Source organism: Siniperca chuatsi, linkage group LG9 (assembly GCF_020085105.1).
Source record: "Siniperca chuatsi isolate FFG_IHB_CAS linkage group LG9, ASM2008510v1, whole genome shotgun sequence".
Lineage (NCBI taxonomy): Eukaryota > Metazoa > Chordata > Actinopteri > Centrarchiformes > Sinipercidae > Siniperca > Siniperca chuatsi.
Window position 1 is genome coordinate 11,034,858 of NC_058050.1, and position 14,738 is coordinate 11,049,595.

The following is a 14,738-nucleotide window of genomic DNA, read 5'->3' on the forward strand; positions in this document are numbered from 1 at the left end:
GGCTCTTAAGAGGAGCACTACACAAGGATCATTTTTCAAAAATAACAGCCTGACTAGCTTTCATCCCTTACTTTTGAAAGCCCCCTTGTTTTCTGAGATTGCCTCTCCTTCCTCTGTTCTTCCTTCCCCACCTCCCCACCCCTCCCCTCTCTGTCATGTTTTAGTTTTCATATGTTGGTTTTGTTCTTCCTCATTTTCCCCTTGTGTAAAAAATGAAAGACTGAAAATAGGATGAGTGAGGGAGAAAAAGGCAGGAGGCAAAAGCAGCGACTGTACATCGGTGAAATCACTGTCTGCAGTGCTGAGACTGTTCTCTTCTCTGCACTGACAGTTACGGACTACAATACCGACCCAAACCCCATCCATATACATCACACTCTACAAACCAAACCATAAACATAGACAATGCAAAATGCCCCCTTTTCCCAGTGCTGAATTACTGTATACCAATGTGATATTCTCACAGCATGACAAGAGGAACAGAATTGATCAGCGACAGGCAGCTGCATAAAAAACATCCTTTAAATCGTGTTCAGACGTACAAGCTATTTGAAAAGCTAAACCCGGCCCATGCATGTTTTTTGAATTAGTTATCAACCATGCACATTGTAGTGTGACAGGCGAGGCAAAGCTAGGATAACTGTCTCTTTTCCTATCTCTTTCTTCTTGCTTCTTCACATCCTTTCAGCAATCCTTTTTCACACGTTAAACACACAAAGAGAATGGAAGTGAGAGGCGTATGAAGTGGAGTGGATTTTGTTTTTTCTTTTCTTCTCTTCACAGACATTAAGTCTTCCATGGTAGACCCAGCATGAGAGGCAGGCAGTCATGGCTTGGCCGACATGACTCTACATTTAAGGCCTAATCCACACCTCGTCCTCCACACTGTTGTGGGTATGATGGAGATGGTGAGCGAGAAAGTTATTGAGCAAGAGACACAGAAGAATAGAGCGGGAGAGAGAGAAAGTGTGAAGTGGTATTGTTGAGATGTCCAGGCAAGTCCAGATGCATTGGTTCCGTATAACATTCCTATTCCATTTCACCAGACGGATGCTGCCATTCTGAGAGAACGCAATCCTGATTTCTCGCTTGAGACCCAATATCTGCACCATACAAATAGGAGGATATGGAGGGAATGCGATACAGACTTGGAATATGGCTCTTTCTTCTTATCCTGCTCAGCCATATTGATGTTTTTGAGCCTTTCATTGCTCAGCCAAAATGAAGTCTTTCAGGGTCGGAGCCATTGACAGATTAAGAAAACATATCCTATTTTGTAGGACATGACAGTGGCTCTCTTGTTATCTAAATAATATGAGCAGTGCTGAGGTGGCACGGAAACACTATTTGTGAAACATTGTGTGGTTAAACTCAGGGATGAAATTACAGCCCACTCTCACAACAAAAAAGTCGAACCGTGGAAGCTAAAGTAGTTTTTCACTGTGGTTGTAACATCAATTTAGCTTTTTTTTTCATTTATCATCTTGCAAAGAAAAAGAGCTCATTACATTCAGTCATTTTGTTGAATAATTCTATAACAAATATCATTTTTTCTATGATAAAATCAGTCTATGATTACGCTCCAATATCCACAACCAAAACTTCATATTCCACAGGAAAGGTTAAAAACGTTGAGCTATACATGGCAACACTGCTGAACCCTCACACAACAAAGAAACTGACAGGCTGGAAATCACTGAGGCCAAATCACAGAAAATTGATCACATCCAACAAAATGGCCGCAGTGACTAAAATTGGTGTGAGCTTGAGCTTGCTCGGGACAGAAAAAAACATCTCTGGAAAGTGCAATGCAACAACTGCACAGTAATTGTTCCTACATAGAAAAATGATTTTGGAAGAAGCTCTAATGAACATATTCTGACATTAATTGTGATGGTGACATTAGTGACGTTTAAATCAGGCAGTAGAGTGGACACCAAGCAACATAATGAAAAGAGAGGCTGGGCAGAGGTGAAATGGCAAAAACAGGATGTGTGGATGATAACAAAGAAAACAACGGGAAAAAACAGAAAAAAGGTTCAAGATACGAAGGAGAGAAAATAAGGTGTGCTGCAGTCATCTGGAGTGTGTAAAAGGGTTATGCTGAGAGGTGGCATGTTCAGATGCGATAGACAGAAAGGAGAAGAGGGAGGAGGTGGGTAACAGAGAGGTACAAGGAGAACAATTGAAAAAAGGCTGGTAGAGAGGGAAGAAGAGATTTAGGATTAAGGAACGAGTGTGGGGTAAAAGGAGGAGGATTAGGGGTTTGGGTGAGAAAAGGACAAAGTGAGAGGCGAGAGGGATAGAGGAGGAGAAAACAGGAGAGCAAGAGACACAAAAAGAGGAACTGTACAGGGCTTTTGACGGAGAGAGCAGGGATAAAAAGATGTATTTTTCCTGCTTCCTCTGTTGTCCTCCCTCTCCTCTGGGCAACTTCCCGCTGCTCTTCCCCTCTCTGCTGCCTTCCTCCTCTGTCTGACACAGTGGGAAGATAGGTAGGAAACCTAATCGAGCCAGACACACCGGCTGCTCTCTGCTGACACTCACAGGCGGAGGGTGGGCACTACAAATTCTGCTGACCAGCCCAGCCGAGACCCCCCTCACCTATCGGCCGGAGCGGCCATCAATCTAGCACAATAGCCTGGAGGAGGCTGGGTGAGATGGGATGAGAGGAGAGGGGATGTGGTCCTGCGATGCTCAGTGGGTAATGCATGCCTCTAACGAATTAGGAGTTTGATTCCTGCAGGGCATGTGAGAAAAATATGTGGGTACTGTGGATGCCTGGCATCCCTCACCATCAATGTAGAGAATGCCCTGGCATCTGGTAACACTGGTTTAAAAAAAAGGGCTCATATGATGATTACCATAATAACCACTCTTATAGCCTTTACCAATACAATAGCACTGAAACACTTGGTTGATTAATGCATTAGTTGATCAAAAGGAAATCAGTTCTAGTTATGAAAATAAATGTAATTATTTTAATTATTTAACAAGAAAAAATACCAAACACTTGCTGGTTACATCTTCACAAATGTGAAAGATTTACCTTCTTTCTGTTACTGTTAATACACTAAAATGTGTATTAGATTTTTATTGGGAGTTGATCAGAATAAGTTACCAATTGTAAAACCATTTTGGAGTCTGGCAACTTGTGATTAGTATTATGCCATTATTTTTGACATTTTAAAGTCTAGATTGAATTTTTAAAAAAATCATTACTCAGTAATGAATGTAGACATTAGCCGCCCATTTGTAAAGCTGAAATGTAAAGAAATTAATTTGCAGTGCTGGTGCTTTATAGCAGATTTAGAAATAAAACTGATGTTGCTGTGGTACTGATTCTTAATGTGAACTGGTATATTACTAAACTGAATTTCAGATAACCAGATGTTGTTTATATATCTGCTGCATTTTTTTGTCACATAATAGTTGGAAATGTCTTCCACTGTAGCTGGTAAATGCTGGTCATTTTTTATTTTTGAAGTTTTAAACCTATAACATGGTTAAATCAACACAGATCACAACTATAGCTTGTACCTACATGAAAGGCAAGCTCGCACCATCACTGCTTGCAGCTAGGCAACTATAAACCAGTGGTTACACAAGACGGAGATTACCATGATTTTGTTTTGTTTTTTTCTTGTGAAATTCCAAATACTTTCCAGACTCCGGGCCTCCTCTGACACTTGAAATCAAACTACCTTGGAAGAGAAAACATTATTTGATTAGTGTGCTCACCACTCTGCATAAGCACACATGATATGGTTTCGTTCTAAGGGGTAAGAAATCAAAAGGGTTCAGGTGTAAACTGGTATGAACAAAAGGTAGGTCATGGGTGTGGCAGGGTGCCAGGCTGGGAGCATGTCCAGGGTCCAAAGCTGTGGCAGTGGGGCCGACGCTGGGCTACGTCCTGCAGGTAAAATAGATGAGGGTCAGTGTGTGGGAGGAGAGTCTGACTCCCTGGTCATTGTGTGCGGGGAGGTAGTCATTACAGACTGACCGTTAAGGTGACAAGCAGTGACACACTGAGGCTTCACTCTGGGGAATTAGATGGTGGACAGATGTGGTGGGATGTGGTCAGATGGGATGTGCAAAGGCGGTGTGTACATTGTACATGCATGGCATTGTTCTTTTTTTACTCTCTATACATTAAGTAGTTATGTGTGTACATGTGTGATTGTGATTCTGTGTTGCTGTATAAATATATATATATATATATATATATATATATATATATATGTGTGTGTGCGTGTCCAGGCTAGATAGCACATATTTGCTAATCTGGAGGGGGTAGCTGGAGGAAGGGGGTAGGGTCAGAAGCCAGAGTCAGGTGTTAATTTACTGCTTCAAACCAGAGCCAAGTACCAAAACCAGGGGAGACCGCAGCGGAATAGATCGACAAAAACCACAAGGATATATTCAAGGTCCACTGTGGTAACCACCTCTGTTTCTCCTCCTGCCGATTTCCTCTTTAGAGTCCTCTTCGCTCATACTTTCCTCCCTTCTGTCCTAAATTTCACCTCCTCTAATTCCATCTTTCCCCCTTTCTCCATCCTCTCTCCTCTCCCTGGCCGGTCCAGTACACAGCCTCCTCCCCCAGCTGTTAGACCCCAAAGGTCAGTCAGTCTGCAGGGTCATCAGTCTGGGATGAAGCTGAACTTTGACCCCAGAGCCCTTGATGTATTCCAACCACAAACCCGCAGACACACTCACATAATGGACATGTGTGGCCTCACAAGAGGCCCGTTTCATTGTGGTCATTTTTGATCAATTTATCACTTCTCTTTTGTCACTTATTGAAGTCCTGTCTGTGCTGGTGAAGCCTTGGTCTGTACGGCTGCTGCACTGGTTGAGTGGTCAGGTTAAGAATGACAACGGCATCGACAACAGGATCTTTTCAGATGATTAATTTAACCACCATTTATCAGCTAATCGATGTAGCGATGATCGCAAATTGCCCATTGATTATATTCAATAACCACAATTGATACATGACTATGTGGGGAAAAAAACACGTTCTTCCACGGGACAGCCCGCACACATATTTCTAATTTTTTCTATAGTAAACTAGCCTCACTGGAAATATATTATTAACAGCAAGCACCACAGTGACAATATGTCAGACTTTTTGGTTACCCTTGATATTTTCTCTGTCTTTGTGTGAAATATATCCAATAAATTAAATTAAAATAAAACCTGAGTTAGTGCACACCAACCATAACCTGCATCTAAAATATAAAGACATTTTATATATTATTATTTAACACATTTTTTTTCAAAATAATGTTCAGTAGGTAGACAAATTCTTTCAGAAATTATTGAAACCATATGCAGTACACTTTGGAAGGTATTTGTGCATCATTTTGGGGTGAACGTTTTCTATTCAGGCAAATCCTATATCAATATATTCCGTGTATAGCGGTCACTGCTGGCCCCTTCTTGTCACAAAAACGATGCATTGTGCAACTGCAATCTTTCTTTCTTAATTGAGGAACTGGCCAAGCGACCTTTGACCTGAGGGTCATTACCGCATTGTGCACCGGGCCGCGGAGAGCAGCCACACCATTTGGGAGGGGAGTCGTGCGCAGAAAATGGATTAATTTTGTATGGCCTGTGGTGCTTGATACTGGAAGTGGTCAGTAACAAAAATGTATAGTAAATCCTGCATCAAAGCCTACAGGAATCGTTCCTGTTTTTCCTCGCTTTATAACACCGAAACTGAGCCAATAAACCGTTTATGAAATGAGCTTTCGGACAGGCTGCACAGACTTTAACATAAACCATAAAATTGAATGTATCGGTGTGGTCTGTTTCAAGTTGATAAGGTGCAGGACCTGCAAAAACAGCCCCAGCTCATATACAGGCTTTTCATTGTAACGTTCATCTCAATCCCATTTGGATAATCTATAAAATATTATAATAATGTTCCCTGAACACACTGCTTTGAAAATCCATGCAGAATTAGCCTTTGAAAAGACAATTTTATAAAGATGTCGAGATGTCAGCTTGCAGTTTCATGCAGTATTTTACTAAATGTGCAGGTGTCATCACTTGATTAATAGCCTTTCAATATCCCCTCATTGTTATAGAAACTTTATAAAACTGCAGGTATTACAATTCTCGTCCTTACTTAGGATACATTTATAAGCGATTACATTTGCACTTAACATTTTTTACCTCTTCACTTTTCACATTTTTCCTCGAAAAAGGAAAAAGAAACGTTTTCCGTACACCGAAATATTTTTGAAATAGCCCAAGCTATATTGTAAAGTCCAATGTCTAAAATGTTTCTGATATGTACGCGTCCGTACGAGTTTCTGTTGTCTTTCAAGGCGATAAACTGCAAGTCAAACAGCTTCATTGTTTCCAGTTAACCTGTTTTATGTTTGCACGAAGGCGAAATTCTAATCAATTACTCCTGTAAATAACAGCTTGACAATTTGTAATGCAAAGAAATGATTAGACCACTAAAAGCGAATAACACGCATTAAGGTGCAGATGAAATAAGGGGCCTGCTGTTTAAATATGGGAATTAATTTCGAAAGATTCCTAAACTCTCTTGCAAAGGATTTTAAATAACTTCCCAATTAAAATCGAAATCTTGAACACTCCTAGACTGTAGGCGGTGGATTATTCTCTCAAATAAACACTCTCTAAATACCGACTGAAATACTGCAGAAATGATAAGTAACGGGTTTTTATTTAAATAATATGCATACATCCATAAATAGACGTATTTAACGTAACAAGATCTGCAGGATAAGAGGCAACATTGAAAACGATCGGAACTCGGAAAAGTGGTTTTATGCAAAATAATCTGCATTCATATTTACATATTCTCCGACAAAACGTAAACATTAACACTTGTAGTCTGTCGATTTAAAAAGCCAAATGAAGTTCGATATGATTAATAACTTTGAGTCCAGCAGTGGATGCCTCTGTCAAACAGCCAATAACGGAGCGATTTGGAGATTTAGACTTCTATATGCAAAGTAACAGTGTTAAAAGTTCTCATCACAACTGCAGCACAATTCAGATTCAATTCGCTTTTAATTCTGGGTTTTAATTGAATTTCAAGCAATATTTTAAGCCATTTGCAAATAACAAATTAAGGATATTTAGGCTACTGTTGAATTACGCAGATGATTTGAAGTAGCCTATTAAAACACACACACACACACACACACACACGCAATTTGGCATTTGGCACATACACATTCTGGCATTAATATTATACTGAATGGTTATAAGAGTTACGAATATAAGGTATGATAAACAGAAGGCAACTCAAAACACCAATTATTGACGATCAATATTATTCGTAATAGTGCAGGACACGAGCCGCAAAAGAGACATCAAATCAAACATTTTCATCGTTATTAAGAAAACGTTTGGACACATAAAATAAAAAATGCATTATTATTACCATTATTATATAGCCCCGCGGTCTAGGTAAGTTTATGGCTCTCCCCTTAATAACGTGGAAAGCACCAACAACTATGCACATGCAACAAATGAATTACTTTTAATGGGACATCCTCTACTAAATAAGAGTTTTGCGATAAATGCAAATTGGGGGGAAATAAATGATCCAAATAGATGACTGGTCAATAAAAACAAAAGTGGTCTCTTTTTCTTTTCTTCAGAGCTGCAGGAGAAGTGTCTGCTAAGTAAAACGTGTGTCCCGGTCTCGTGGGGTTTAAAGTCATATGTGCACTGTGGTTCACACTTCACATGTTTGACTGCTGTTTAATATGATGACTTTGAACTGTTCACACTTGCAGCTTCATGCGTTTTTCAAACAAGGTCACTACTACATTAATCTACATAACCACGAGACGAAATACACACTCACAATAGCACAATGTAGGTCTATTACTGTTTCAAATTACTCTACAAACTTAAACAAGCTCAGGTGGTGCTGTGCAACAATCCTGCCCTAAAACCGTCAGTATAACATAGGCCAACATGTAGATTATGTATATACCTCCCATAATCCAAGATGCAACCCTGGGACACTCAGGCCTTGTGTCAGAGTGTTTCCCATCAACGCATTTTGTTTTGAACATGTGTGAGGTTCTGCCTGTTAAGGTAAGATGAGGCACTAGTGAGCCTATATGACCTTGTAGTGTGTATCAGTTTAATGGAGAGCAAAGGTCAAGCAGGAATGGACAGAAGCGTGTTTGGAAACCACATCTGAACCAAACCACAGCAGTGATAATTCAGGTGTCAATGCCCCCACTGAGGTGTGTGTCCATCAGTGCAAGACTGTGTGCAAATCAAAGCATCACACTGAACCAACGATATCTCAAATATGTCTTAGCGACATTCTGGTGCTAAAATGACTTGGTTGTTACACGATTTAGACGTTGTCGCTGAAGAGCTGTTTGTTAAATGATCACCGATCATCATCGAGCACCGTGCAGGCAGCCAGCGGACAGCGGGAGCGCAGCGGCCAGGCAGAGAGGCAAGCAGCGGCTCGGATGTGTCCACTGTCCGCTCTCCTCCTCTCCTCTCCTCTGCCGGTGCGAGCTCCCTGCTCAGCCTTATAAAGCCCATAGATCCCCTCCTTTTAATTGATTTTCTCATAATTAACTCAGTCTGTCCATCGATTTCCCTTTGGCGGCGTATCAGCCCTCACCGTGCCGGGGTGTTATTGTGCTATCTGCGGGCATCGGGATACAAATATCGACCACAGTGATTAAAAACCTCACAGCGCGGGTGACTTTGGCCGTAAACCGCTGTGTTACAGGCTACATTATGCACAAATTAAGACACAGGTTGCCTATTAACACACCGGCCTGCACGCCCACCTGTGCGTAAAGAGCTCTCAAATCAGTCGTGGCCTTTCACAATTAGGAATTAAACAACAAAGAGGATAACGACCGAAGAGGAGTCAACGGAACAATAGAGTCTGTGTCTAGTGTAAATCGCTGTAGCTGTCTCTGTTTCAACATTCACGATTTCTCCCTTCAAGCCAGACTTACATGCTGCCAGGTGTGCATGAATTCAAATGTGAGCGGCAAAATAAAAACACTGCATTCAGCAACAACGACAACAACCACACATACATTCACTCACGTCGTTTATTTGAGGCAAATAATGTGCATGATATTCGCAGGCGATCAGAGAAAGCATTGCAGGTGCAGAGCGGGACTTCCGTATATGCATAACACAGAGCATATTCCGAATCAAATATTCCCGCGATAATACAACATGCATAGCAGGCAAGAAGACACAACGCTATTCGTCCACGGAGCAAAGGAGCAAGGGAGGATAGGAGGGAGAGAGGTAGAGAGAGAGAGAGAGGGAGTGGGAGAGAGTCAGAACACGAGGGTTGCCCCCGTGAATTAATTTCTATCTAATCAATAAAAAAGAAAAAGACCATCCCCGCACAAAAAAAAAAAAATCATTAGGACCGATATTTCTCTAGTCCCTCTCTCCACTGCCTTTCCCCAGGACGCTGCCATGAGGAATGTCGGGCTCCCCTGCAAGTGGACTAAAATCTTTCGTTTTTTGAACTGACACAGAACAGAAAGACTGTGATTTGAGAAGGGGAAGGTGGGAGTGTATAGTACAGCTGAGGAGAGGAATGGTGAAAAGACACATGGAGGAAAAGAAGTTAAGCCTGCAGGATGCATATCTGAGCCGCCACTGTCGCCCCTAGAATCATTGTCTTGTTGTTGTTTTTTGTGTGTGTGTGTCAAATTTACCAGTGCTTCCATCGGTGAACGTCTCCATCCCCGCCATTCGAGCAGCCTGTCTGGACAAGAGAGGGATGGAGAGCAAAAAGATGGGGGAGAAGGTAGAGGGGCGGGCAGAGGTGCGTGTAAGAGGGGCCAGTGTGTGGGGCGGTTGATCTGGGTTGGGGGCTCAGCATTAAACTGAGGGGTGGAGGGGTTAGAGGTGTGTGTGTGTGTGTGTGTGTGGGGTGTTAGGAGATTTGGGGGCATATGGCAACACCCTAACCTTTCATGTCCCCCTTTTCTCTCGCTCTCTCTCCGTGTCCCTTGTTGTCCCTCTTTCTCTCTCCATCTCTCACCCTCGACGCGTGTCTCTCAACGGTTTCCATGGCGACCCGGTGGCTGTGGTGCTGCTGCTGAGGAGAAAGAGGCGCGTGCATGAGAGAGGGAAGGACGGAGCGAGGCGAGACGGCCGTTTGAAGTGCAAGGAGGGCATCTGAGGTAATTAGCAATCATTCGGCATTTCGAGGATTAAATATCACTGCACAAACCTGCTATGTTCTGTTAACGATACCAGTTTGCCAGTGTGATGTTTATGGTGCTGATTTACTTTGTAGGTACAAGATGTTTAAAGGGCCCAGTGTGACCCCGCTGCTGAGTGGCCTGCATAATAATGCCATGAAGTAAGCTATGCACAAGTTTAAATGTAAAATCTGTTTGTGTTATGGGAGGTTTTACTCGGAGTTCTGTAACTTCATGACATGACAAATGTTTCTTACATGACACAGCGGATATTCAGCAGGAGCTCTGCTGTTTTGAATGTGAGGCCTCCTCAAATTGGTGATTCCTCAATATGCTGCCACCTGTAGGCCATAGACAACACAGTCCTTCCTGCTCAGCATGGCAAAGAAACCTGCAATTCCTTCTGCTCACACACACACTAACACAATGGCTCCTTCATAGACTTGGATGTTGTATTTGATTTACCAATGCAACGAGTCTGGCTTAACCTAATCAAGTATGTTACACCAGATTTTGTGCAATGGAAAATTATCTGTTTCATAATTTCTTGAATAACCGAATAAGGAACACATCCACTAACATTTGAATTTAAATATCTATTTTTCTGGCTTAATAATTATAAATTAAGCAACTGGCCTGATGAATTCCATCCCACATTTATGCATTTGCAAAAATGTGCTATATGTCTTTTAAAAATCTTGTTTGAAATCTGTTGTGACTGACTACTAGCTTCACAACCACACACAGTGCAGAGGTAAACCAAGGAAGAAGGCTTTCGAGAAGATCACCTAATCTAATTTTCTCTCCTCAATAAAAGCCATAGAATTTCCTGCATCAGAGAGATGTACCATGTGATACAGGGTATGCAGTGGTCCGGCAGAAGGCTGTAGTGTCTATCAGCTTTAGATGACACGTTTTGATAAGAGACTGATTTAGGCCTGAGCTACCACAAGATGACTTGAGTCTCCATCCAATCAAGGAGGTGCGAAGAACACCTGCGGACAGTGGAATAAAGTCTACAGGAGGATGATGACCAGTGTCCTGCCACACAACCTAGCATTACATTAGCTTTTGCACCCAATACAATTTGCACCATGGAACACAAACCCACCTCTGATGTCTCTATGAAGTGTTTTAGGCAATAAACTGAACAGTCACCTCACCAAATGTTCAGAGTGTGCTATTGTGTGTAAAAAAAAAAAAAAAAAAAAAGGGCCGGTTTATATATTTGACTCCATGTTATTCCCTACTGCAGGTAATAGAAAGTGAAAACACATGTTGAAACTGATCGATTCATTAAAAACACAATACGGTTTTATTTTTGCAATTTGGGCTCCATCACTGTTTCTCTCTTGCCATGGCTTTCCCTGGTTGTTTGGTCCCCAGCCAACTGCATCACAAGACTGCCACTGTCCTGCCACAGTTCTGTCACCATAGCAACGGGAGTTCTTTGACCCCGTCTGTGGAATCCTTGACCTGGATGTAGATCAGCGAGGCATCAAGGGAGCCTATTGGCTAAAAGCTGCTGCTGTGCTGAAGCTGCAGAGGAGGGGTGACTGTGGTGGTGGTGGTGGTGATGGGGTGTGGGCTCCGAGTATCAGTAGCAGGCCGGGAAGATGGCAGGATCCTGGGGTCCGCTACGGCTGACAGGCACAAACCCTCTATTTCAGACTCAAAACGACCCCTCGGCTGTGGCTTGTTCTACCTTGATTACTGTAGCTTTGGACAATGAGTGCGTTCTTTAAAGCAATAGTTTGACATTTTAGGAAATACGCTTAGTTGCTTTCTTGCAGAGAGTTAAATGAGAGGATCGATCGAGTTAGATGAGAGGGTCGATGCCAATCTCATGTCTGTCTGTATAGACCCCTCTGTGTGTAGGTATTAAGTTAGAGCCAGCAGCCAGTTATCTTAGCTTAGCATGACGACTGGAAACAGGGGTTAACAGCTAACATGCTCTGTCCAAAGATAATAAAATCCACCTACCAGCACCCTTAAAGCGCTCTAATTAAGGAAGTCACTGTGCCCGGCCAAGAAATAGTTCCCGATATAACCGGTGGTGGATTTTGTTACCTTCGGACAGAGCCAGGCTAGCTGTTTTCCACTGTTTCCAGTGGCTAAGCCAACCGGCTGCTGGCTGTAGTCTTTAACGAATAGATATGACAGTGATATCAATCTTCTCAATCTTTCTCTTGGCAAGGAAGCAAAAAGGAACGGCTCCTAAAATGTCAAATAATTCCTTTGAGCATCCAGACTAATTGAGAGATTGTGAAACGCTTTCTGCACAGATCTACCATACTAACTGGTGCAGTAGCCTCAGCATGATTATAAGTGTTACATTAAGATGAAATAAGAGGGTTGGGAAAGTCAGTAGGTGTAGAGCTGGGTCCAGGGTATAGCAGTCCAGTTATACTTCAGACATCTGATTCCTCTGGGAAAGGGCAGCCTGACGGAAAGAAGGGTGGGACTTGTTGATGGTGCTCTGCTTGTGTCTTGTCCTTGGATATTTGTGAGCATAATGTTCTGGAGCGCTCTAGATATGCGCCCCAATTTCTTTGACAAACAAATCTCTCATAGTGGCAGGGTCATCCAAGAGGGAGTCATTGTTCAGAGGAGGAACATGGCAGAATCCTTGGAGTTGGATCTCTATAGTTTTGCAGACTTCTCAGACAGAGTGCCTGGGTCTCCCTGTGGGCATCACATCGCTGGTCTTGCTTTAAGGCTGGGTGTGGTGAGAACTGGGCTTTCAAAAATCTCAATTTTCCCCAAGGCAGGCCTGGGGCAGTTTAGCTGGCCATCAAACAAGGCATACTCTGAACAGGGTAGAAACGGCCCTATCAGGTTTTTCCCTGAGGGCTGGTCCCGCTTATTGTTCTCCATGATGGCAAGTCAATAATAAAACTTAATTTGTACACTCGGCAGCATTTTTAAAAGGGCAGGTGTGGTCAGAGTGCTCTTAACCGACCTTATAATGGAGGTGTCTTTAAGCCAGCAAGAGACAAGGAAGTAACAGTGCACTAAATATTTAAAACAAAAGGGACATGAGCGAGATCTGAGAGGAAAACTGAACCAACAAGAATGGGCCCTGAAATGTCAATAAAAATGACAATTAATAAAAAAAAAAAAATAAATAAAAAAAAAAAAAAATATATATATATATATATATATATATATATATATATATATATATATATAAATAAAAGATACATTTCCTATAAACTTTGGTTATTAAAACATTAAAACAACATATTATATATATATAATAGATACATTTCCTATAAACTTTGGTTATTAAAACAAATTATTAATCATAAATAAATGTGTTTATTCCCGTGTCTTTTTGAGGATCCTTAACCATCCTTGCCATTATGACCTATTCAGAAAAAGTCAGGCGTATAAGTGTTTCTGACCACGTGGCCGCTGCAAAAAGAAGTTGTTTGAGGTGTGCGCATTAGTTTGGTTTGTAAGTGAATAGACTAAATGCAAATTACCCATCATCTAGGCAGATGGACTATTGAATTAAAAGCGTTAATTATCTAACTTGCTGCCTGTGTCTCTTGATGGATTTTTTTTGAGGTACTTAAACATCTCTATATTACGTATCACTATACTGTTTGACCTAGCCTTGAGTCACAGATTTCCTAAAACCTGTCACAGTGCCAGTGCAGAGTGCTTGCTTAGATTTCAGAGTGAAATGAGGTAACTCTTCAAAGTGCCCTTTAGCCGACATTTACATTATTTATTCATGTGCTTGGAGGACTGTGCTGGTCTATATCAGAGGACTTAATTATGTCCAAGAAGGACCAGTGATAAAGTCAAAGACCCCATTCACTATCATAAAGAATTAAACACTTGTGTATAACAAATCAACATATCTTAATGTTACAGTGAAACAAACTACATTTAGGCCTACTGACTAATCTCTGTTATTCCTTTTTAATATAAACAAAGAAGTTGACACAAGGAATAAAATCCTCCTTATTTATTTTTGCCCTCCATGAATAGATTTAGTTTGTCATACTCTTTGTACTACAGAGCTACATGAATGAGAAATATGTCATACAGAAAAGCATATCAATTTTCTTTTAAAAAGCTGAAAGACAAGTGCAACATCTCAAATCCACAGGACTAGACTTCAGCTACAAGGATGTAGGCAATGTAACCTAGAGCAAGTCTATTAAGGTATTTGAAAACAAAATGAGAAATCCATTTAATAGCTTAGAAGAAGCCACAAAATAGATTTTAATATAGGTGTTATATGCACTAATTTTGGTTTTGGTAAGGATCCTTGCCAACATCAGCAGGATTCTGGTCCTCTGGACCAGAATCCTGGACCAGAATCCCGGAGTTTGAGCAGTTTCACTCTTATTTTGTGGATAAGAATGGCAGCTAAATGTCTAAAAAAAAAACAACTTTTTTCTTAAATTAAAATGTAGCTACCATCTATAGGAGATTATCTTGCAGTGAGCATCATTCATAATTCTATAGATAAAATTAAGTGAAAATATTTTACATATTGTAAGTGTGTAGCAT

The 14,738-nt window shown here is 41.3% G+C and overlaps 1 protein-coding gene across 1 annotated transcript in view; it reads right to left on the reverse strand.

The window, feature by feature from the left end:
• pou2f2a (POU class 2 homeobox 2a) overlaps positions 1-9,772 on the reverse strand; it is a 66,159-nt gene extending 56,387 nt beyond the window's left edge. The window contains exon 1 of the mRNA XM_044208906.1: positions 9,717-9,772. Within this exon, the coding sequence (XP_044064841.1) occupies positions 9,717-9,753 (37 nt within the window). The 5' untranslated portion in view covers positions 9,754-9,772. The remainder of the gene's footprint in view (positions 1-9,716) is intronic.
• Between the last annotated feature and the right edge of the window lie 4,966 nt (positions 9,773-14,738).